Source organism: Neophocaena asiaeorientalis, unplaced genomic scaffold (genome assembly GCF_003031525.2).
Source record: "Neophocaena asiaeorientalis asiaeorientalis breed wild unplaced genomic scaffold, Neophocaena_asiaeorientalis_V1.1 scaffold258, whole genome shotgun sequence".
Taxonomy (NCBI): domain Eukaryota; kingdom Metazoa; phylum Chordata; class Mammalia; order Artiodactyla; family Phocoenidae; genus Neophocaena; species Neophocaena asiaeorientalis.
In genome coordinates this window covers 5,235,558-5,261,020 of record NW_020172591.1, presented here as the reverse complement: position 1 = coordinate 5,261,020, position 25,463 = coordinate 5,235,558, and the positions used below count along the sequence as shown (strand labels likewise).

The 25,463-nt window shown below is 36.7% G+C and overlaps 1 protein-coding gene across 1 annotated transcript in view; it reads right to left on the bottom strand.

Moving 5' to 3' along the window:
* The window catches only part of PTH2R (parathyroid hormone 2 receptor), a 102,934-nt gene that overhangs the window by 9,453 nt on the left and 68,018 nt on the right, over positions 1 to 25,463 (bottom strand). Inside the window, exon 9 of the mRNA XM_024738377.1 lies at positions 18,967 to 19,033. Coding sequence (XP_024594145.1) covers positions 18,967 to 19,033 — 67 coding nt within the window. The remainder of the gene's footprint in view (positions 1 to 18,966; positions 19,034 to 25,463) is intronic.

Here is a 25,463-nt window from a genome sequence, read left to right as displayed (position 1 = left end):
AGCTGTGCTGTGAAATTGTGGAAGAAGGATGTTTTCAGGCTAATAAGAGCTACTAGTTATTGAACACTGCCTAGTTTAAATGCTCACATAAATATGATACAGGAATTTTTATTATGCCCATTTATTATGAATGAAGAAACTCTAGCTCAAAGAGATTAACTGATTTGACCTAGACTACCCAGCTATCAGCTGGAATTTGAACCAGGCCTATGTGAGTCTGTATTGTGAATTCTTAACCACTACCTTTATTTTTTAATTAAATTTAACTTTTTATTTATTGAGGTAACATTGGTTTATAACATTATATGTTTCATGTGTACAACATTTAGACTTCTGTATATACTACAGCATGCTCACTACAAAAAGGTAGTTTCTATCCATCCCCTTTACCCATTTCGTCCTCCCCACACCTTTCCCTTCTGGTAAACACTACTGTGTTCTCTGCATCTAGGTGTTTGTTTTTATTTGGTTTGTTCATTTATTTTGTTTTGGGGGGATATTGTTTTTGCTTTTATATTCCACATGTAAGTGAAATCATACAATATTTGTCTTTCTGATTTACTTCAGTTAGCATAATACCCTCAAGGTCCATCAATGTTGTTTTGGGGGGATATTGTTTTTGCTTTTATATTCCACATGTAAGTGAAATCATACAATATTTGTCTTTCTGATTTACTTCAGTTAGCATAATACCCTCAAGGTCCATCAATGTTGTCACAAATGGCAAGATTTCTTCTTTTTATGGCTGAGTAGTATTTCATTGTGTCTGAATAGACAGATAGATAGATATAGATATATAGATACAGATATAGATACGGATATCATACGGATATCATACCTTCTATACCTATTCAATGGGCACTTAGGTTATCTCCATATCTTGGCTATTGTAAAAAGTGCTGTGATGAATATAGGGGTACATATACTTCGAATTAGTGTCTTTGTATTCTTCATGTAAATACCTAGAAGTGGAATAGCTAGGTCATATGGTAGTTCTGTTCTTAATTTTCTGAGGAATCTCTATATTGTTTTCCATAGTAGCTACACCAATTCACATTCCCACCAACAATATGTAGAGTTCTCTTTTCTCCACATCCTCTCCAACACTCGTTATTTCTCATTTTTCTTGATAATAGCCATTCCAATGGGCATGGAATGATATCTCTTTGTGGTTTTAATTTGCATTTACCAAATAATTAGTGATATTCAACATCTTTTAGTGTGCTCGTTTGCTCTGTATGTCTATTCAGCTCCTCTACCCAAGTTTTGTTGTTGAGTTGTGCAAGTTCTTTATATATTTTGGATATTAATCCCATTATTGGGTACATGATTTGCAAATATCTTCTCCCATTTGGTAGGTTGTCTTTTTTATTGTTGATAGTTTCCTTTGCTATACAGAAGCTTTATAGTTTGCTGTAGTCCCATTTGTTTATTTTTGCTTTTGTTTCCCTTGCCTGAGGACACATATTCAGAAAGATATTGCTAAGACCAATGCCAAAGAGTATATTACATATGTTTTCTTCTAGGAGTTTGTGGTTTCAGGTCTTACATTTAAGTCTAATCCATTTCGAGTTGATTTTTGTGTGTTGTGTGAGATAGTGGTCCACTTTCATTCTTTTGCATGTGGCTGTTCAGTTTTCCCAACACCATTTATTGAAAAGACCATCCTTTTCCATTGTATATTCTTTGCCCCTTTGTTTTAAATTAATTGTCCATATATGTGTGGTTTTATTGCTGGTCTCTCAATTCTGTTCCATTTATCTGTGTGACTCTTTTTCTGCCAATACCATGCTGTTTTGATTACTATAGCTTTGTAATACAGTTTGAAATCAGGGAGTGTGACATCACCAGCTTTGTTCTTTTCTTTTGGGATTTCTTTGGCTATTCAGGGATCTTTTGTGGCTCTATACAAATATTTGGATTTTTATATTCTAGTTCTTTGAACAATGTCCTTGGGATTTTGATGGGTATTGCACTGAATATGTATATTGCTTTAGGTAATGTAGACATTTTAACAATGTTACTTCTTCCAATCCATGAGCATAGAACATCTTTCCATTTCTTTGCATAGCCTTCAGTTTCTTTCAGGTTGTCTTATAGTTTTCAGTGTACATGTTTTTCACCTCCTTGGTTAAATTTATTCCTAGGTATTTTATTCTTTTTGTTGCAATTGTAAATGGGATTGTTTTCTTAATTTCTCTTTCTGCTAGTCCATTGTTAGTGTATAGAAATGCAACAGATTTTTGTGTGTTGATTTGTATCCTGCAACTGTACTGAATTTGTTTATTAGTTCTAACAGGGTTTTTTGTGGAATCTTCAGGGGTTTTTATATATAAAATCATGTCATCTGCAAGTAGCATCAGTTTGACTTCTTCCTTTTTAATTTGGATGCCTTTTATTTCTTTTTCTTGCCTAATTCCTCTGACTAGGACTTCCAATACTATGTTGAATAAAAGTGGTAAGAGTGAGCATCCTTGTCTTGCTCCTGATCTTAGATAGCTTCCAGTTCTTCCCTGTTGAATGTGTTAGCTGGGATTATGATGTTGTCATATATGGTCTTTATTATGTTGAGGTATGCTCCTTTTATACTCATTTTATTGAGAATTTTTATCATAAATGGGTGTTGAATCTTATCAGTTGCTTTTTCTGCATCTACTGAGATGATCATATGATTTTTATCTTTTATTTTGTTAATGTGGTGTATCATGATTGATTTGCAGCCATTGAATCATCCTTGAATCCCTGGAACAAATCTCACTTGATTATAAGATATGGTAATCTTAATGTACTATTGTATTCAGCTTGCTAATACTTTGTTGAGGATTTTTGCATCTATGTTCATCAAAGATATTGGCGTGTAAGTTTTGTTTTTGTGTGTTGTCCTTGGTGTCAGGGTAATGTTGTCCTCATAAAATGAGTTAGAAAGCATTCTCTCCTCTTCAATATTTTGGAAGAGCTTGAGAGGATAGGTAATAAATCTTCTGAGTGTTTGCTAGATTTCACCTGTGAAACCATCTGGTTCTGGACTTTTGATTTGGGGGAGGTTTTGATTACTGTTCCAATCTCCTTAATAGTGATCAGTCTATTACAATTTTCCTATTTATTCATGATTCAGCCTTGAAAGGTTGTATAATTCTAAAAATTTGTCCATTTATTCTATATTGTCCGATTTGTTGGCATATACCTGTTCATAATATTCTATTTTAATCCTTTGCATTTCTGTGATATCCACTATTATTTCTTCTCTTTCATTTGTGATTTTATTTATCAGAGCCTTCTCTCTTTTTCTAAGTGAATCTAGCTAAAGATTTGTTAATTTTTTTTTAACATTTTCAAAGAAACAGCTCTTAGGTTCATTAATCTCTTCTGTTATCTTTTTAGTTTCTATTCATTTCTTTCCACTCTAATGTTTAGTATCTCCTTCCTTCTGCTGAATTTGGGCTTCATTTGTTTTTCTTTTCTAGTTCATTTAGGTGTAAAGTTAGATTGTTTATATGAGATTTTTCTTGTTTCTTGAGGTGGGCCTGTATTGCTATAAACGTCCCTCTTTGTACCTCTTTTGCTGCATCCCATGGATTTTGGCATGTTGTATTTTCACTTTCATTTGTCTTAAGGTATTTTTAAATTTCTACTTTGATTTCTTCTTTGACTCAATATTTGTTCAGTTGCATGTTGTTTAGTCTCCACATATTTATGATTTTTCCAGCTTTCTTCTTGTAGTTGATTTCTAGTTTCATCAGAAAAGATGCTGTTATTTTTTCAATCTTCTTAAATTTATTGAGACTGGTTTTGGGTCCCAACTTTCGGTCTGTCCTTGAAAATGTTCCATGTGCACTTGAAAAGAATGTGTATTCTGCTACATTTGGGTGGAATGTTCTGTATAAATCTATTAAGTCTACCTGGTCTAATGTTTTACAGCTGCTGTTTGCTTGTTAAGTTTCTGTCTGGATGATCTATCCCTTGATGTAAGTGGGGTGTTAAAGTCCCCAACTATCACTGTGTTGCTGTCAATTTTTTCCTTTTGGTCTGTTAATTTCTTTATATATTTTGGTGATCATATGTTAGGTGCATGTTGGTGTCATCCCCTTTATCGTTATATAATGTCCATCTTTGTCTCTTGTTACCTCTTTTGGCTGGAAATCTATTTTGTCTGCTTTTGTCTGCTATGAGTATGGCTACATCACTTTTGCTTGGCTGCCATTTACTTGGAGTATCATCTTCCATCCCTTCACTAGAGTCTATGTTTGTCTTTAAAGCTGACATAAGTCCCCTGGAGACAGCATTTCATTGGGTCATGTTTTTTTAATCCATCCGGCCACTTTGTGTCTTTTGATTGGTGAATTGAATCCATTTTCATTTTGGGTGATTATTGATAAATGAGGACTTAGCACTGCCATTTTATCTTTTATTTTCTAGTTGCTCTATATCTCCATTATTTCTTTTTCCTTGTGTTTCTGACTGCCATTTTAGTTTGGTGGCTTTCTATGATATTTTCTCAGTTTCCTTTTTTTTATGTTTCATGTCTCTGCTCTAGATTTATGCTTTCTGGTTACCATAACGTTTGTTTAAAATTCTCATAGATAAAATTGTTCTTTTTCTGCCAATAGCATCTTATCTTCATTTGACTACATGACTTCTGTACTTTCCTCTTCCATTTTTATGTTTCTGTCATCTCAAATTATCCCTTTATATGTTGTGAGTTTGTGACCAACTTGAAATAGCTATAGTTGTTTTTACTGCTTTTTTCACCTTTAACCTCTGTGTTATTCTGATACAGAGTTGCAAGTTTCTGATTCTACTGATCACCTTACTCAAAGTTTTGCACACTTTTACCTTTTCGTTTAGGAAGAACAGCTCCTTTCAACATTTCTTATGAGGCAAATCTGATACGAATGCACTCCCTCAGCTTTTGTTTGTCTGAGAAATTTTATTTCTCCTTCATATCTAAATGATAACTTTGCCAGATTATTTCTGGCTGACAGTTTTTATCTTTCAATATTTTGAGTACATCATTCCACTCTCTCTTGGCTTGTAGAGTTTCTGCTGAGAAATCTGCTGATATCCTAACTGGGGTTCCTTTGTAGATTGCCAGTCTTTTCCCCTGGCTCCCTTTAAAATTCTTTCTTTGTCATTTATTTTGACAGCTGTAATATAATGTGTTGTGGAGAAGGTTTTTTCACATTGAAGTAATTAGTTGTTCTCCCAGCTTCATGGACTTCTATATCCAGTTCCTTCCTCGGGTTTGGAAATTTTTCTGCTCTTATTTCTTTAAATAAACTTTCTCCTCCCTTCTTCCACTCTTCTCCTTCTGGTATACCCATTAACATAATGCTGCTCTTCCTAATAGAGTCAAATAGTTCTCAAAGAATGTCTTCTTTTTTTAAGATTTTAATTCTCTCTTCCTTCTATCCGTATCATTTCTAGATTCCTATCTTCAAGCTCACTAGTCTCTCTTCCATATCATCTGCTCTATTTCCAGTGCTTTCCTCATCTCATTTATCAAGTCCTTCAGGTCCAGAGTTTCGCTTTGGTTCTTTCTTAGAGTTTCAGTCTCTTTGGCAAAATATTCCGTCTGTTCATCAATTTTATTCCTGAGCTTATTGAACTGCCTTCCTATATTTTCCTTTAGTTCACTGAGTTTCTTTATGACAGCTATTTTGAATACTCTATCAGTAAGATTGCAATATTCTGTGGCTCTAAGTTTGGTTTTTGGAGAACTGTCACTTTCTTTTTGTGATACAGTGTTACCATGGTTCTTCATTGAGCTTGATGAGTTGTTCTTCTACCAGCATATTTGAAGTAGAGGACACCTTTCTTCTTTAGGTAAAGCTTTTAAAAAAAAAAAAAAACTTGATTCAAAAGATTCAACAGATTAGTAACTAGAGGCCTCTCTTGTTTTCCAGTAGGGGTGATATAGCACAAGTTTTTGGTCACTTATCTGAGCTGCTTCTGGTTATATTTGAGCATCAGCATTTTCCACTCTCCACCACCTCTGTCAGAGGTGTCATCCATTGCCCTGGTTGTCGCTGCTTGTGCCTCTGGGGTCATTAATGCATTGCTGCTGCTGGCATCACTACCTGGGACATTGGGTTAGTGGGTACTTCTCCTATGTCCAGGGGCTCATGCTCCACTACCCCCCGGCAGGGTGGGGAGGGTAGGTAGCCAGGGTTCCAGGTGTCCTTACCATGTCCAGGGTTGTCAGGCTCATAGGCACTGCCACTGTGGATAGGGGCAGGCAGGGGGATCCAGAGTAATAGGCATCTCCATAACTGGAAGGACAAGGTCATAGGCCCACTGTCACTGTTGCCTGGATCTCTTTGGCCAGGGGCACCACTTTGGCTGGAGGGCTGGAGTCATATGTTCTGCTTCCCCTGATATTACCAGGTTCTCTGGGGCTGCAGGCTCAGTTACCATGGCTGAGGGTCCAGGATCATAGGCACCACCTCTGCTGTTCTGCCTGGTTCTGCCTCTTCCATGTGTTTCAGCCCACCCACCTTTAGATGTGTGGGATTCTCTGATGTCCTGCTGTGTTGAGCAAAGGCACCTTTGTTGAGTTATGGATGTTTTTACTGGTTGTAGACTGAAGGGGAAAGGCAAAGAGAGTGCCACACACTGCCATGATGCTGATGTCACTCTTAACCACTATCTTATACTTTCTTTTCAGGAGGATAAAAAGATTCAAAACATGAGAGTTGAGGATTTTCATTCATCCTCACCCACTACAACACCTGATTGATGTCCACATAATCTTTTTCAATAAGAAGGTGAGAAACTACTACTTGTCTATCACATGAGTGCTACTTTCTGAATGGCCAAACTTATTTCATGCTTCATTAATTCCTCTCTCCCTAAGACTATACTCCCTGGCAATACAAATGCAGCTGGGAGTGAAAATAGTGGGGAGTGATGCTGTGTAACTACTGTGTGAAGGACCAAGTGCTAGGAGCTGAAGCTGGCAGCGCTGTGGAAGCAATGTTAGCTGGGTATTGTCATTTGCCATTCCTTATTTCTGGAAAAAATAAAGAATTACAAATGGCTTCAGATGGGCCAAACTGAAACTCCGTCCATATTAAAATGCCCATGACCAGGGACTCTGTACTCAAGTCAGTAGACCATACTAAGTAAATACCGCAAATTCCCAGAAACTTATTAAAGAAGACACACACCAATTAGTCCATTGGTTTTATAACTCAAAGGACAGCAAAGTGGATTATGGAAAGAATTAAGAATTAAGAAAAATAGAACTTGCTGCCTTAAAAGATAGGTAAACAAAATACACACACACACACACACATGCACACACACATATTGATACACGCAGTAACAGCTGAATGAATTTCCAAAAAATTATTATAAATAATTTAGGAGAATATAGGTTAACTAGAAACTAAGTTATTTACTACTTACTTACTATTCTAAGTGTTTTAGGTGAATTGACGCTTAGTCTTCACAGCAGCTCTATGAGATAGGCATATTGCCCCCATTATACAAATGAGGAATCTGAGTCACAGCTTACACAAATTATGCATGATCACACAGCCTGCAAGCAGCAGAGCCCTAATTAGTCCCATGCAGCCTGGATGCATAGCATGGACTCTTAACCACTGCACCAAACTGCCCATAAAATAGAGTTGAGTTAATAGCAGATTGAGATGGAGACAGAAATTTTTTAAAGAGCAGGATGGGTTAAGAAAAGATTGTAAAGAATCTAACTTATAACCCAGTTTTAAAGTCAGTATTAGAAACCTAAACATTAGGTCTAACAGAGTAGGAAAGTGGATTTAGCAATTTAGAAGACACTCGAAGAATCTTCCCAAATGAAGGGATGAAGAACAAAGACTTCTGTGATGAGGGATAGATGCTTACATGGAGAGCATGGAATTCAGAGTCATTATGAAGATTATTTCTCTTTCTGAAGGAAGTGATAAATAGAACAAATCAATGAAGACATAAAAGAAAAAATCCTGCTCTAAAGAAAGATCCAAGTCTGCAGAAGGAAAAATGACTCTATATATGGGGAAATGGAATGAAAAAGAACAACACATTCTCGTGAGATTTTTTTAAAAATTTTAAATGAAATATCATTCAAAGAGAAAAAAATCATTTAGAGAGTCCTTGCATATCTCAAGTAATCTTCTTGGAGGAAAAATTTTAAAGCTGTTAATAAGCCAGTAGCACATAGAATAAATTTTATGCAAGGGTGGTTTTAATAAGCCAGTAGCACATCGAATAAATTTTATGCAAGTGTGGTTTTAAAATAATGCAAATATAAACATTAGAGTCTCTGTCAATTAAATTTTTAAAGATTTATTCAAAGTGAACCACAGATGAGTTTCAAAGTCAAAATTTCAGCCATGAAACCTCTGGCTCCTCAGGCCATCTCAGAGACTGCTCCTAGAATCACCTTTGCCTGGATCATTCTCCCTACTCCCTCCACTCTCTCACCCTTACTAGGACAGCTCATTCTCAGGCTTTAAGCTGAATGTCACTTCTCAAAAGCTATTCCCCACACCCCAGCCCCACCACAGCACTCGTCACATTTCAATGTCTGTCTCACCCACTATGCTTAAGTTTAAGGAGAAATTGATGCCTGTTCCCCCCATCTCATCCCCACTGCCTCACACAGCACCTGCCATGTTCTTGGTGTCTAATCAAGATTTGTTAAATGAGTGAATGAATAAATGAGTGAATGAAATGTGCACTCTCTAAACCCTACTTATATTGAGGTAAATCAGCATATCCCCCTTTAATGTAGAATTTTCACTTCTAGGTGTCTATCACAAAAGACATAAGTAGAGAAAGAAGTCAAAATTTATGTACAAGAAATTCCACTGTTATAAAATATATTTAAAACTATCTATTTACACTTAAAAATTTCATCAACGCCTTTGGATACACAATGGGGAAGATTTGCTATCTCCCCTTTCCTGATATTTCCTCCTAGGGAAGGTAGGTCAACTGATGTGCACTTCTGTTCTCCCTACTCCCTCTTACTGTCTCCAACCCTGGAGAAGATGGATTGAAGTATTTGATGAGTGAAAATGGGACAAGTACTGAGTTTGCTTAACTCAGCCCATCCTTCTTTTCTTTGGGAGCTTGCAGTGAGCAGACTTTCTCTGCAGCATCTCCAGGCTTAGAAGCCTGCCCCTCAGCAATCTGTGCCTGGGTGGGCAGATCCTGCCTAATTATGGGGTTCTTCAACTGGCCCACTTGGCTAACAGACCAAAGATCACAACTTCCAACCCAGACTCTAACAGCTATAAGGGTTTTACTTTGTTTCTCTCTCTCCTCCTTTGTTTTATATCTCGACTTATTTAGAATCTGAGCAGCAAAGAGGGATGCTATGTATTAGCTGCCCTCAGAGATTCTCTAAATACGTCACATCTCACCCCATATATTGGTTTCTTTTTCAATATCATGAACATGAGAAACATTTCTGCTTTGTTTATATGTGTATCAATTCTAAATGTTGAACATTTAAATGATAGATAATAAACTCCTTAATCTATATCAGCTACTATAATTTGATTATCTGTATAATAGATATGAAGACAAAATATGTAGTTCACTTCTTATCCGTTGGAATTCAATTTATAACTTAGGGGTAAATGCTAGAGCTTTAATTTCACTCAAGGTTCTATAGTTGACTGATTTAGAAAAGGAAAGAGATTATGGAGCAGAGATTTTCCTCTGGGTAAAAAAAAAAAAAATTGTATTTGTAATTCCATCAAAGATCAGAGATTAAATTTTATCCATTTTACTTAAAACTTCTCCCTTACCAGTCATCCCTCTCATGCTCCCTTCTTGTGCTTCATGATCGAGCCTCCTTTAATAACAACTGGGCAGAAATGAATCACTGACTCAACAGCAGCTGAGAAGCTTATGTTCTGTTTGTCCCCTTCTTTTCATATTTTATAAAATGCACTGGATATGAATTTTTAAACATATCACTTTAGAATTCTTCTTAAAGGAATTTATTAGAAGTACCATCTTATTCCATCTGCCAGAATTCCCTGAGATATCCTTTGACAGTTACATGGAACAAAACATATATAAGAAAAAAATTGAAAGTCTGGAGCTCTCCATTTAATGCACTCTGAGTAGCATGCAGTCTCCTCAGGGGCCACTACTTAGTTAGTCATTCAAATTAGATCGTTATCCATAGAATGAGCAAGCCCATGACAAACACCACAAACTACTTGTTGACCACAGACATTAGTCCTTAGCTTGGGTACACAGTGGTGCTGTAAGCCATGGTAGACATCTAAAAACAAGCAAATATACCAATAACAAGGAAGGAAGGAAGGAAGAAAGGGAAGAAGGAAGGAAGGAAGGAAGGGAAAGAAAAAGGGAAGGGGGAGGGAGGAGGGAGAGGGAGGGAGGGAAGGAAGGAAAAGAAAGAGAAAGGTAGGAAGGAAGGGAGGGAGGAAAGGAGGGGAGGGGAGAGGGAAGGAGGGACGGACTATTGCCCTGTATTTTCCTAAAATCCATCAACATATATAAAGCAAACTATAAACTCTCACAGTTATCAGTTCTCTGTAGGGTTATTTAAAGCTCAAAAATCTCTGCAATAGTGTTGCCAGATTAACATCAGGCAAGAGCCCCCCACCAGAATGCTTCCCAACATGGACATTTTTTGATTCTATGGATTACTTTTGAGGAGTTACCAGAAAATGAACTACTGCCTATAGAAAAACAAGTACATAAATTCTAACATCTCCGCGAGTGACTGGCCCTGATTTCCAATTTCAGTGTCTTTAATAAAAGCTTTGGGTTGGTTTAAGACTGAATCTTGGATTTTCTATTTTACCACTCCCACCGTATAAACACTGCTTAGATGTATGTACTATAAGAAAAGTAACTCTGGAAGAAATTTTGACCCTCCAAGTATAAAAGATATATTATTAAATAGTAATACATTAAAATTAGTAATTAAATTAGTAATACATTTACATTTTTATTGATGATATTTACCTTTTCTTGGCACCTTTAAAAAAATAGTTCTTACTGCACATTTGCATTTTAGTTCAGCTAAGATGAAGCAACACATTGTATAGAGAAATATTTTGGGAGCTTGTGGTCTCTCCAAAGGAATGGATTTATATGAATTGAAGATATGGGCTTGACTCCTATCAAAAGAAGAAAAAAACATGGATTGCTGTCACCCTGCTCATGGTCACCAACTGCTGAAGCACTGATGTCCCTTTGTTGCTCACCTTAGTTTAACACTGTTTATGGTTGTTCCAATTTTAAATATTTATTTATTTGGCCGTGCTGGGTCTTAGTTGTGGCACATGGGATCTTTGTTGTGGCGTGCGGGGTCTTCAGCTGCAGCATGCGGCATCTTTCAGTTGTGGCATACGGGATCTAGTGCCCTCATCAGGGATCGAACCTGGGCCCTCTGCACTGGGAGAGCAAAGTCTTAACCACTGGACCACAGGGAAGTCCTGGTTGTTCCAATTATAATGCAACTCTTTAATTCCTGTATCTTTCTTTGGAAGCCTGCATCAAGAAAATGACCTCTCATACAGAAATCTGAGGACTTTTAAAATATCATAATTGATGTCAGAGTCAGTCAGATAGAATTACATACTTAAAAGTGAATAGCCAGGACTTCCCTGGTGGTGCAGTGGTTAAGAATCCGCCTGCCAATGCAGGGGACATGGGTTCGAGCCCTGGTCTGGGAAGATCCCGCATGCCGTGGAGCAACTAAGCCTGTGCGCCACAACTACTGAACCTGCGCTCTACAGCCCGCGAGCCACAACTACTGAGCCCACGTGCCACAACTACTGAAGTCTGTGCACCTAGAGCCTGTGCTCTGCAACGAGAAGCCACCGCAATGAGAAGCCTGCACACCGCAACAAAGAGCAGCCCCTGCTCACTGCAACTAGAGAAAGCCCATGTGCAGCAATGAAGACCCAATGCAGCCAAAACTAAATAAATAAATTTTTTTAAAAAAGTGAATAGCCAATAGCTCTCTTAGATAGATTGCCATACCTCCAGACTAGTTCATTTAATCCCCGTTCCTGATTTTTCCTTCCAGGGAAGGCAGCTCAACTGATGTGCATGTCTGTGCTCCTTAGTCCCCCATACTGTCTCCATCCCTGGAGAAGATGGGTTGAAGTATTTGATGAGTGAATGTGGGAAGAATACCGAGTTTGCTTGACTCAGCCTATCCTTCTTCATCTTGGGAGCTTGCGGTGAACAGATTTTCTCTGCAGCATCTCCAGGGTTAGGAGCATCTTGTGCCTGGGGCATCATCCCCATAAGGCCAAAACCCAACTCCAATCAGATCACTATCCTGCTTAAAATCTTTCAATGTCTTATAATTTTAAGGAAAATTCCAATGTCCTTATAGCACAGAATACGAGTCCAATCATGATTCAACCCCCATCCACTTCCAGTCTGATCTCTTGCATTTTCCACAGATGCACCCATCCTTCCAGCCACAGAAAACATGACCTGTCCATTTATACCCTTAACGTTCCTGAACACATGACACATATCTGACCTCCCACAACCATGTGGACACTCACTGGTTACACTGGTCAGGCCTTTTTCAGTAACTCCAAATTTCATTGTCAAAGGAACTGATCTAGTTCAGCGTTTTCCAAGTGGCTTAGGGTGTCACCACCATGATTTTGGCCATATCAATATTATTCATCTGCTATTATTTACTTAATACCCTTCTTCAAGCAATCCACTTTTATTAAATTATTTAAATTTCATATCATTACCATCAGTGGAAAACCAATAGAAGCTGCTACAAGCAAGAGGCAACTGTAAAAATACAATGGAAACAAGTCATATGAAATTTTACCTAGACTGGGTTGCCTGTCCCCCACCTCCATCCCCCAAAGGAAGACACCACACACATTAGAAAAGTGTTAAAGACCAGTATCAAAATGAGACCTCCAAGATGTGTTCAGAAGGGTTGGAGAGGGACCAGTATTCTCAATGTTAAGTGATTTTACTTAATAACCTTGCACGTATGCACCAGGGTATGTGCTCTCACCCTGGCAAACACTGGCAGAACTTAAATTCAATTACCACAAACAGGGATAACTGTGGGCTCTGGAACTACACTGCCTGAACCTGACTCCGACTACAGCACTTTCTAAATGTATATACCTAAGCTAGTTGCATAACTGCTCTTGGACTCAAACTAAGAATAATGAAAATACCAATCTCAAAGTTGTTTGAGGGTTAATGAAGAAAACGTTTTGAGATAAAACATGAAGCAAAAAATGCACTCCAAAATATTTATTCATCAAATGATAAATAGAAAGAGATTTAACTCTGTCAAGGGACAAAAGAAAAGACATTTTGGTAAAAATCAAATTGAGCAGGGACTAGAAAGACCATTTGATCACACATCAGAGGATGATGAATGAAAGGATGGAGGGATGAAGCCGACTAATACAGGATGAAGGAAACAAGTAAAGACAAATACCACAGAGTTTCTGTTTTTCTTTTCCCTAACCTGTAAATCCAAGATCTCAGATTTCTACTAAGACCAAAGCTCTCTCCACCCCATATTACTGGCCTCTTCAAAGACCATCTTGTAAATGCTCATGAGCAAATCTGCTCAATTTTACAATCTGTATTTTTATGTCTGTGGTTTTATTTCTCTTCAGCTATTATAGTCTCTTCTGGTTGACACCAGTGAAAACGTAGGTTCTCGGGTGTCAGGGGGCAGTGTCCCGCTTGGTCGGGATTTATCACCTCTGCCAACTTCACCTTCACCACTTCTAATCCATTTTGCCCTGCCTGTGGCTTCTCCTGCTCTGTGGGCCAAGCACACTGTTCCTCCTAATGCTGCTCTGGGAGGCCCAGGACCAAAACAATGCTTCATGTCCCGTTGTCAATTAGGAAATATTCCTTTCATATTTTTTAAATAAATTTATTTTTGGATGCGTTGGGTCTTCATTGCTGCCACAGGCTTTCTCTAGTTGCAGTGAGCAGGGGCTACTCTTCCGTTGCGGTGTGCAGGCTTCTCATTGTGGTGGCTTCTCTTGTTGCAGAGCACAGGCTCTAGGCATGCGGGCTTCAGAATTTGTGGCACGCGGGCTCAGTAGTTGTGGTGCACGGGCTTAGTTGCTCCACGGCATCTGTGATCTTCACGGACCAGGGATCGAACCCATGTCCCCTAGGCAGGCAGATTCTTAACCGCTGCACCACGAGGGAAGCCCATTCCTTTCATATTTTAATGCTATATAGAACTTAAAATCATCTTCAAATCAACAGCAAGCTGTTGAGGGTGAATAATTAATTATATTTAGAGACATTTATTTTCAGAACAAAAATTAATGTTTCAAATGACCCTAATTCTCTTAAACATAATTTTACCACATATGAACAAAACACAGAAAACCATCGTGCTACAATTTTAGATTCTATGATTCCAAAATCAAGTTGTTCCTTCCAAATTTGTACTAAAGTCTGTCATTATCTCTGAAATTCAATTCTCTTGATATGACTTCTTCAAGTTAGAACCTATGAACACTCATCCATACTACGAAATGCAAGACTAAAAAACAAACAAACTTTTATTCTAAAGTTAACATATAAAAAATTATAAATGTAGCCATAAAATTGAAAAGATTATTTTCCCATAACTTCAAGAAAAAATTCTGACATGCTTTGGAATGTAAGTGAAAAGAACATGGTCCAAAAATGCAGGTTATAGTCTTTGTTTTGTTACACTGGCTGTGTGACCTTTATCTGTGTGGGCTTTAGTTTCCTTCTCTAGAAAATAAAAAGGTTGCGTAAAATGGACTCAAAAGTTCTGTAATTATACTGGCTTTCTGCTCTTATTTCACTTCTTCCCTCTTACCGTGTCCCAGAATATTTACTTTGTATGCATGTTTTATTTTTTCAGCAAGTGTTTATTGAGAGTCTACTCTGTGCCAGGAAAATTACAAGGCATTAGAATATAGAAGTTGAGAAAAATATGGTTCTTGTTCACAAAAGCCCTTCAGTTTAGTGGGCAAGATGGACATTCAACAAACAATCAGAAGCATTATACTTGATGATGATCTTGAGAAATAAAAACCTCACCGTGCTCTCCGGATTATGACAGGTGACCTAATTTTGATTGGGGGCAACAAGGAAGCCACAATGAAGAAGTGACATTTAAAGGGAGGAGTAGAAGGAAGCATATCCCAGCCTTCCAAGGGTACAGGGCAAGATGAAGAATAGTCTTGAGAGGGGCAGCCATGGAGAAGTTCAAGGAACCGAAAGGGAAACAACGAGGCTAAGGCAGAGAGCATAAAGGGTGCAGGCATGAGTGACAGGGTCTCCTCTGGACTATCAGGGATGTTGGCTTTTATTATAAGTGCGGGATGTAAGCTTTTTATTATAAGAGCTCACATTATTTACTGTGAGCTCACTAGGTAGGGACATTGACCCTGAAATTAGAATCTGAGCTCCACCACTTACTAGCTGAGTGACCTTGGGCAGTTTCCTCATTTAGAGTTATTGGGAGGATTAGATCAATCAATGTAAATGAAGTGTTTAAAACAGTGCCCAATGGTGGTAAGCACTTTGCTGTGTATGTTGTTATTATTAGTATCATTCTTCCTGGCTTCAGGACACAGAAGAGCTCAGAGGAAGGAGTACTACACTCCAGGTGCTGAGACCAGGGCTCCAGGTGCACCACGTCCCATATAGGCTGTTTCCACAGTAAAGTGAGGAAACCTTAAGAGGAACTGAGATAACCCTGAATTGTAATAAAGAAACAAAAATGTAACTTTAAGTGAACAGAAAGGTGCTCTTGAATCTCTTCTCTGATTTTTGAGATTAAATGGATGTTGTAATATTGGAAAAATATTTAAGAATTCTTGCTTTGCATTGCTCATAATATTAGTTCTAGAAGACGAAAATGGCATCCCACCTAAGTTTCCTTCAAAATTTATTGAGTGTACCATCATTTCTGGTTCTCTTTCATCAATGGTGAATCTTTCAGAACCTCTATAATCACCTAACTGTACTGTTTCACATTGCAATTTAGAAACCTCACCAAATAAACTTCTCATCCACACTGCTGATGTGAGTAACTAAGATCTGTAAATAAACAACAAAGCTTTGGATAAAAATCAACTATTTCAGTGAAAAAGGTCCTATGATTTACTTTTTTCTCCACTGTTCTTTGCTTCAATTCCTAGTAATTTTACAAAGATCCCTTGGATTTTAATAAGCCCTTCCTTTTCATCAAATGAAAACACAAACTTAATGTTCTTAAATTTGCCTCATTTTTATAATATTTAATTACCTCTTATTTATCAATTCAAGTACAAGGCACTGAAGACACAAAAAGTATTAAGACATGGGTTATCCCTTTAAAAAGATGGTAGTAAGAGATGGAGGAGCAAACATAATAAAGGAGGAAGAGAGAGAAAAGAAAATTAAAGGCCTGGAAATGCAGACAAGTTAGCATATCAGTGCATAAAAGGGAAATCAGAGAAGTAAACCCCAGTTAATTTATAAAGTTAATTATCTTCTTTAAGTTTATTGATAATCTCTCAGGGATATAGTTTATCACTAGGTTTGATGGGATGGTTTATCACTACATTAATACAGCAGCACTTCATTAAAATTAATGAGTTTCTAAACTGAAGTCATTCATTCATTTATCCACAACCCATTTTTAAAAACTTTATTGTAGTTGATTTACAATGTTGTGTTAATTTCTGCTGTAAAGCAAAGTGACTCAGTTATACATATATCTTCTTTTTCATATTCTTATCCATTATGGTTTATCATAAGATGTTGAATATAGTTCCCTGGGCTATACAGTAGGCACCTTGTTGTTTATCCATCCTATATACAATAGTTTGCATCTGTTAATCCCAAACTCCCAATCCTTCCCTCCCCCACCCCCTCCCCCTTGGCAACCACAAGTCTGTTCTGTATGTTTGTGAGTCTGTTTTTGTTTTGTAGATATGTTCATTTCCACAATCCATTTTTGAGCTTCCCCTAAGACTTAGAATCGGGTCTAATTTGATAACAGGCTGCTGTAGCAAGGGTACAAACTGGCTTCTCTAAAACTTCGGTACTTTATTTTCCCCTCTATATATTTACAGCAATGAGCTTCTGAAGTGAAGATTCCTCTTCAATCTCTTCTACCTTGCTATCTGCATTTTTCCTATGAATAAATAAGCTTTTACCTGACTATCTGGATAGATCTTACAAAACCTCAACCACATGAATGGCTGTACTTCTGGATCCATCATGCCAACATGCTGACACACCTTGTCCAAAAGAAAACAAAATGAGAAAAGTAAGAAACTGGAGAACAAAGAAACACTGAAAAAATTGGTTAAAAATCAGGCTGCTACTATTTACAACAGCCAAGACATGGAAGCAACCTAAATATCCATCAATAGATGAATGGATAAAGAAGATGTGTTGTGTGTGTATACATATATATATATATATATATATATGTGTGTGTGTGTGTGTATACATATATATGTATACACACACACAATGGAATACTATTCAGCCATATAAAAGAATGAAATAATGCCATTTGCAGCAACATGGATGGACCTAGAGATTGTCATACTAAGTGAAGTAAGTCAGACAGAGAAAGACAAGTATCATAGGATATCACTTATATGTGGAATCTAAAAAAATGATACAAATGAAAATATTTACAAAACTGAAATAGACTCACAGGCATAGAAACAAACTTATGGTTACCAAAAGGGAAAGGTTGGGGGGGGCATAAATTAGGAGTTTGGGATTAACATATACACACTACTATATATATAATGGATAAACAACAAGGACCTACTGTATAACACAGGGAACTATATTCAATATCTTGTAATAAACGATAATGGAAAAGAATCTGAAAAAGAATAGATAGATAGCTAGATAGACAGATAGATATAGATAGATATGTATTACTGAATCACTTTGCTGTACACCTGAAACTAACACAACATTGTAAATCAACTATACTTCAATGAAAAAATAGAAAAAAATCAGGCTGCTATATTACTTTCAAATTATTTAACATTTAATATTGGGACATCAGTCCTTTTTTAAAGATGTATATAATCTTGGGTTAATACATGAAAACCAGGAAAACACAAGGTGGTATAATTTCTTCATCAAACCACAGAGAAGCTAATACCATAACTCTTCAGGGAAGGTCAAGAGTACACATTTCTTTTTTCTTTTTTAATTTTTATTTTATATTGGAGCATAGTTGATTAACAATGTTGTTAGTTTCAGGTGCAGAGCAAAGTGATTCAGTTATACATATACATGTATCTATTCTTTTTCAAAGTCTTTTCCCATTTAGGTTATTACAGAATATTGAGCATTTTGGTGAGTTTTGTTAGACACAAAGTGTGTGATTTTGTTTTCCTTTGTAACACAGACATAATATACAGGCAGATAAGTCCCATGCAATATGACTGCCAACTCTAGTCTTTTTTGGACTAGACAGTCCAAAAGAGTATGGAATCCTCTTAACTCCTTGGGGAAAGTATGTGAAATAAAAGCTTTAGGCAATGTTTTATAATAAATCACACTATCATTTTTCTCTCTCGATAATTCCTCTGTTCTCTTGCTATTACATCTTTGCCCCCTCCTCCTACCTATTACCAGGTGATCAGGTGGTCAGAACTTTATAAAATAATGGCTGAAAAGGGGGAAGAGTTTAAGGACCGCCCCAACTGCTTGAACCTATAAATGTTCATAGATATTTTGAAGTCCCGGAATTTTCCCTACATGTTGGCAGATTAAAGGGAGGGTATGCGCTTTCTTCACGGATCGCAGTGTCAGCCATGAATAAGGGTCTGATCCCCAATCCAGACTTTCCCAACAGCTATTGCTGTAATGTGAGGTTTAGGAAACAAAGTGACAGACAAACTTTCTCTGGGTTTTAGCAGTAGTTTAATTACGCATCTTTTTCTTCTTTATTTAAACTATACAGGTTTTTAAACTTACCCCGATAGCTGCTAAGATTGGGGCTTGATAAATCCACTTGATGTCTCCAGCACTAAGTTCCCAGCATCTGAGACATGAAAAAGAACTTCCATTAAAGAATCAGCAAAGCAAATAAGCAGTGAGAGGTAACATTTTGTTTTACCAAAAATTCCAGACCCAGGTTTTTGATTAAGAAACAAGTAGACAGGGAAAAAAAAAATCTCCTAAAACACCCAAAACAGTAAAAAAAAAAAAAAAAAAAAAAAAAAAAAAAAAGTGTAACAGTCCTGGTTTCCATACTATTAGCTACTCCTTGGGGATAAGTAAAGTATTATAAATAGTGGTTTATTATTTTTATGAAAGAATCAAAACTATGTTTCTAGAGCCACAAAAAAATTAGTCTTCTAAATGTGGTACCACTGATTGTTTATTTTTGTTATCACTGGAAAGATCCATAACAATTAAACCTTGTTGATAGAGAAAGTCCTCTCACTTTCAGAATTTACTCCATTGGTTGTAGAACACAGACATTAGTACATTCTTATCCACAGAAATGCAACAGAAAACTGACAATCATGCAAATGATTCTTGTTGATAGGAATGTAGAAGAAACCTGAATGCAAATTATTTTTGTCCATAGAAAGGAAAATTAGCTGTGTTTGGTGGAATGTAATTGCTCAGTGATCTGTGAATATTGACCAGTTTTTACATTTATTTGTAAAATTATTTCAGTGTACCTATTACTAGATATAAACATGTAATTCTTTTATTTCTCCTTTGAACAAGTTACAACATCTTAATGGTTTCCTCATTAATTAGTGAGTTAAAAAATCTTGATAGGTGCTCATTTTATATTTGCATTAGATCATGATTTTATCTTCTATTTTAAAAAGTTAGTTTTTAACAGTACTTAATAAAAACACTATTTGATTTACTTATTTGTTAATATTTATTTTCTGCTTCCTGCTCACTCCAACTAGAATTTAAGTTTACATAGGCAGGGATCATTGTTGTTTTTGTTTTCTGTTACAAGTGCCTAGAACAGTACATAGCATGTAGGAGGTCAATAAACACTTGTTGAATTGAATTGAATTCAAAGTAAGTTAGACCCAACCTCACCCAATCTGGTTTGTGGTAAAGGTCTTACACTAGAATAAATGGAACAGAGTTGAGAAAAACTAGTTCCACTTGAAACTTTAATGTAGCACTTTAAATGGTTTTTTTTTAATTAAAGATACATAAATAAAAGCCTTCAGTTTCTTTCTCCTTAGACAAAACCTAGCATTGATTGTGGTAACAGTAAATGAAATTTTATAAAGAAATTTTAATGATATAATGATAATTTTTAAATTTTGGATAATAAACTTATTAAGAAAGTTACTTTTAAATTAATGAACAAATTATGGATAATAAAAAGCTATTTCAACTATTCCTTGAAGGTAAAACATTTTCAGTACACATGTAATAACAACATACTTTTTAAATATAATTTTGTATATAGGCAATACATTCTCATTTCAAAAAACAAACTATATAAAAAGATAGACATTGAGACATCTCAGTCCTCCCCATGTTCCTGTATACCTCTGACCTTGCCTTTCTCCTTACAGGTAACATCTTTTATTACTTTATTGTATATGCTTTCAGTATTTCTTTTTGCATATACAAACACATACACATATTATAATCTTATTTTCCCCATCTTACAAAAATGCAATGTACACTCTGTTCTGTAACTTGCCCTTTCCTTTTAATAGTATACTTTTGATTTCTTTCTATATCAGTACCAAGAGAGCTTAGTAGCTCAGCATTCCATTGGAAGGAGGTACCACAGTTAAATCAAACAGACCCCTAGAACAAAGTGTAATTCTGGTCCAGCCACACTGAAATCTGCAAAGTCAATGGGCTTGAAGACTGAATAAGAATGGAAATCAAACACAGGGACATTTTATACTTGCATACACCTTACTTGTTTACACATTATTGAACATTGCCCATATTATTTGTATGCATCTATTTTCCACATTGTTCAGCCAGACAAGAAAGATAAAAGTGTTAGAGTCGTGCAAAACATCTATCACACCACGCTAAGAAGGCTTCCCACTGTAAGGAAAGTGGCACATATTGTGAGAATATAAATTGAACTTTGATTCACTAAATTTTGGATTTCATAAATTTGGATTTCATAAATTTTCTTTTCAGCTTTGACATCTGGTAATATCTTCATAATCTTCCCTCTTTGCTTCAATGACATTTCATCGTGGTGTCTCCTAACACACCAGAATTCAATTACACAATTTCAGCTCTACAAAATACTTTTATCTGGAAGTAGGTCAAACCAGCTACTTCTAAAAACAGGAAAAACTTGACTTTGATCATTTTCAATGTCAAAGTTTCAAATTTGCCCTTTGATAAGAGGCAACTGAGGTTTCAGATATTTTAAAGAAAATGCTATTAATCCTTATTTTTCATTAATCCTTCAATGTCCCAGCTCACACCATGTTTGTTAATATGGCTGAGAAACTACCCTCTGTCCAGATTTTTTAAAATAAATTTTAACACTCTAGGAAATGCAGGACTAAATGTCGGTAAAAACGTAGTTCTGAATGGTAGAGCATGAAACACAGTAGTCTGTATGCTGAATGGTAAAGCAGACAGATTAGAAAGTATGATTTCCTGCAGCCAGGACTGGAAACAGGAAATGCATTTTTCCACCAGAGGGATCCAGGGAATTATATTCATTGAATACTGTATTGTCTCCACAACTCATACTCTGATAAGAGTAGAGGAAGTGAAGTTCCCTGAGAGCCATGAAGATTTCCTAGGAATGATGGAGTGTATCTTTTCTTGGTCCTTTCAATTGCAAGCCCTAAGGTTCCTGCTGGCATCTCTTATCTCCTTTGAATGAGCAGGGAGAAGGTAATAAGTTATCTTGTAAGGTGTTTTTGCTTTTGTAAGTAAAAAGAAAAACAAAATTATTCACTTTTTAAGTCATTTGTCCCATCTAAACTACCCAATTATCTTACCCTACCTTAGTCAAATAACACTTTGATAGAATTTTAGAACTGGAAGAGACTTCTTTTGTATATTCTATAGAGTTTAGAGTACCTTCTAAAACTGGGTCTTATCTGCTTATCTCTAAATATCTAAGATACAGAGAAAGTCAGAGTTCTAGCTTTGAAAGGCCAGATTAGAAAACTATAAATTGCAACTATAAGAGACATGAGCAGGGGCCCCATCTGTCCTTTGGAGATGCTCCAAGTCTGCTCTCTCCACTTGAACTTTGTGACATGGCACTATACATAGGTCAGATGACGACACTCAAGAAAACCCACAAAAACTTTTTAACTTAGACAAGCTGAATTTCATGAGAAATCAAATCTGGCAACTATAAAATCATGCCATGAATGTGGTAATACAGTTTTATTTTCTATGCAAAATAAATATAAAATGACCCCTTAACCCAATTATCACACTCAGATCAGGGCACTATAGAATTCAAGATTTTATTCTAAGTAAGGTAGGAATAAATATTTTATGCAGAAGAGTCACATGATCTAACTTATATTTAATATTTTTACATTAATACATCTGGTTTAGGGCAATATTTAGTATCAGTTGTATTTTTCAAAGTATTACATACCTAATGGATTTTTTCTCAAAAATGATAAACATATATTTATTTTTTCAGCAAAAAGACAGGATTATTAATGATTTAATATCTAGTTTATGATTTTTTTAAAAATGCAAGATAACTAAGAAAACTAATTAATTCAATATAAAATGTACTATGAATATATTTGCTTTCTTTCCTTGCTCAAGGCCTGGAATAGCTGTTGAATGGATGAATAAGTCAAAATTGCTCCAGGCTAGCTGTAGGCTTTGGAGATGTAACCTGATAACTCTGGGTCTCATTCTATTCATCTCTCAAATGTGGGGATTGGACCAAACAATGCCTTCCCTTCTACCTTCTCTAAAATTCCAAATCTAAGTGATTTGGTTACACATCTCAGGGTAAAATTATTTATCATTATTTAGTACCTCTTTACTGACTCAACCTCCCTCCCTCCTCTAAGAAATCAAACAGCAATGCCGCAAGTTTTCTTTGAGATTTCCAATATCACTGGGTAAATGTAACAATAATGATAACAATGTAGATAACGTTAACCCCCAATTGTCAACAAATCCAAATGGCATAAAGAGATAAAGTAAGTAAAAATGAAACCCTGCGGGACCCTACTGGGTACAAGCCCCTCTGTGTCCCCACTTCTTGTTTGCAGAAAAAAGCTTTAGTCTCCAAGGGTTTCCCCAAGTTCCAAAGAGCAGACTCAAACAGTTACTAATTAGTGAAGTGAGAAAATGCAGAAACACAGGAAAAGCAGTCAAGCAAGAAAAGTAGTAATAGCTTGAAGAGCAGAGTCACAGGACTCCTAGTTCCTCCTGAAGGGATACAGGTAACAATCTGATGCATATCTTGCGTTGTTCTGCAGAAACTAAGACCCCTACCCTGTGGAGGATGTTGACTACATGCTGACCACAAGCATGTAGACCCTGGACTGGTTGGAACCAGAAAACTGATGATTAAGACTCCTAAAACATCACCTTGTTACCTCACCACCAACCAGTCAGAAGAATGTCCCTGAGCTAACCATGCACCTGTGACCCTCATCCTAACGTTGCCTTAAAAACCCTTGCTCCAAAGCAACAGGGAGTTCAGGTCTTTTGAGCATTAGTTGCCCATTCTCCTTGCTTTGCATCCTGCAAATAAAAGCTGTACTTTTCCTCACTACAATCCAGTGTCAGTAGATTCGCTTTGCTGCTCATCGGGTGAGTGAACCCAAAGTTCAGCTCAGTAACAATAATGCAAAGCCACAACCTAAGTGTCCATCGACAGATGAATGGATAAAGGAGATGTGGCACATATATACAATGGAATATTACTCAGCCATAAAAAGAAACGAAATTGAGTCATTTGTAGTGAGGTGGATGGACCTAGAGATTATCATAGAGAGTGAAGTAAGTCAGAAAGAGAAAAACAAATACCATATGCTAACACATATACATGGAATCTTAAAAAAAAATGGTTATGAAGAACCTAGGGGCAGGACAGGAATAAAGACTCAGACATAGTGAATGGACTTGAGGACACAGGGAGGGGGAAGGGTAAGCTGGGACGAAGTGAGAGAGTGGCATGGACTTATATATACTATCAAATGTAAAATAGCTAGCTAGTGGGAAGCAGCCGCATAGCACAGGGAGATCAGCTTGGTGCTTTGTGACCACCTAGAGGGGTGGGATAGGGAGGGTGGGAGGGAGACGCAAGAGGGAGGAGATATGGGGATATATGTATACGTACAGCTGATTCACTTTGTTATAAAGCAGAAACTAACACACCATTGTAAAGCAATTATACTCCAATAAAGATGTTTTAAAAAAAAAAAAAGCAAAGCCAGTTAAGTTCTAGAACTGAGGGAAAGCTGATGAATGGGGAGTTCTGGAGCAAGGCTGCACCTAAAGATAATGATCTGTAGACTTCAGATTTGGGGGAACAGTGGTACGTTCTTTGTAGAATTCAGGTGCTCACATGATGTGGCATTTTTTTCACTGCACAACTGACAAAATGATTCTGAAGGAAATACTCAATGACTCAAAACAAAGGTACGGGCTCAAAGAAAGAAAGAAGCAAACAAAAAGGAGTTGCTGTCAGGAGATGTACACGATCTGTGGATATTAAACTGTATTCTGTTAACAGGGAAGAATGCTCAGCATTACTACATCTATAAGTTAAAACTGTCTCTCTTTAAATTGCCTTTTCATGTATCATAAGTGTATTAGTCTGCTCGAGCTGCCATAACAATATAGTATAGACTGAGGGCTTAAACAGCAGACATTTATTTTCTCACAGTTGGAGGCTAAAGTCTGAGATCAAAATGCAAGGCACTGTCATCTTGCTGTGTACTCATAAAACCTTTACTTCATGTTCATACACAGAGAGAAGGAGCTCCCTCGCGTCTCTTCTCATGAAGACACTAATCCTATCATATCAGGGCCATACCCTTAGGATTTCATTTAACCTTAATTACCTCCTTAAGGGCCGTATCTCCAAATACAGTCACACTGGGAATTAGGGCTTCCCACATATGAATTTTGGGGAGACACAATTCATTCCAAGCAATACGTTTGACCATGAAAGCAAAGAGCAGGCACTGAATGCTTCTCCATGTTCTCCTTTACTTTCTTTGACTCACTATTACTAAAAACAGAAATAATATGAAAAAATGAATGTTTCAGTCTCCATTCATCACGTAGCACCCAAAGAGAAACAGACAACTGGGGGGCTAGTGATTCCCTAGGAGGGATTCCACTTCTAATGTGCATTTTTTTTATCATTTAAGAATATTTAATTACGCTATAGAAGACAAGAGAACAAACGGGGTGGATTAAACCTACAGTTTGCATTAAATGTAGATCAGTAGTTAGTAAGTAGAGCACATGCATGTTAAGCACAGGTACTAAAT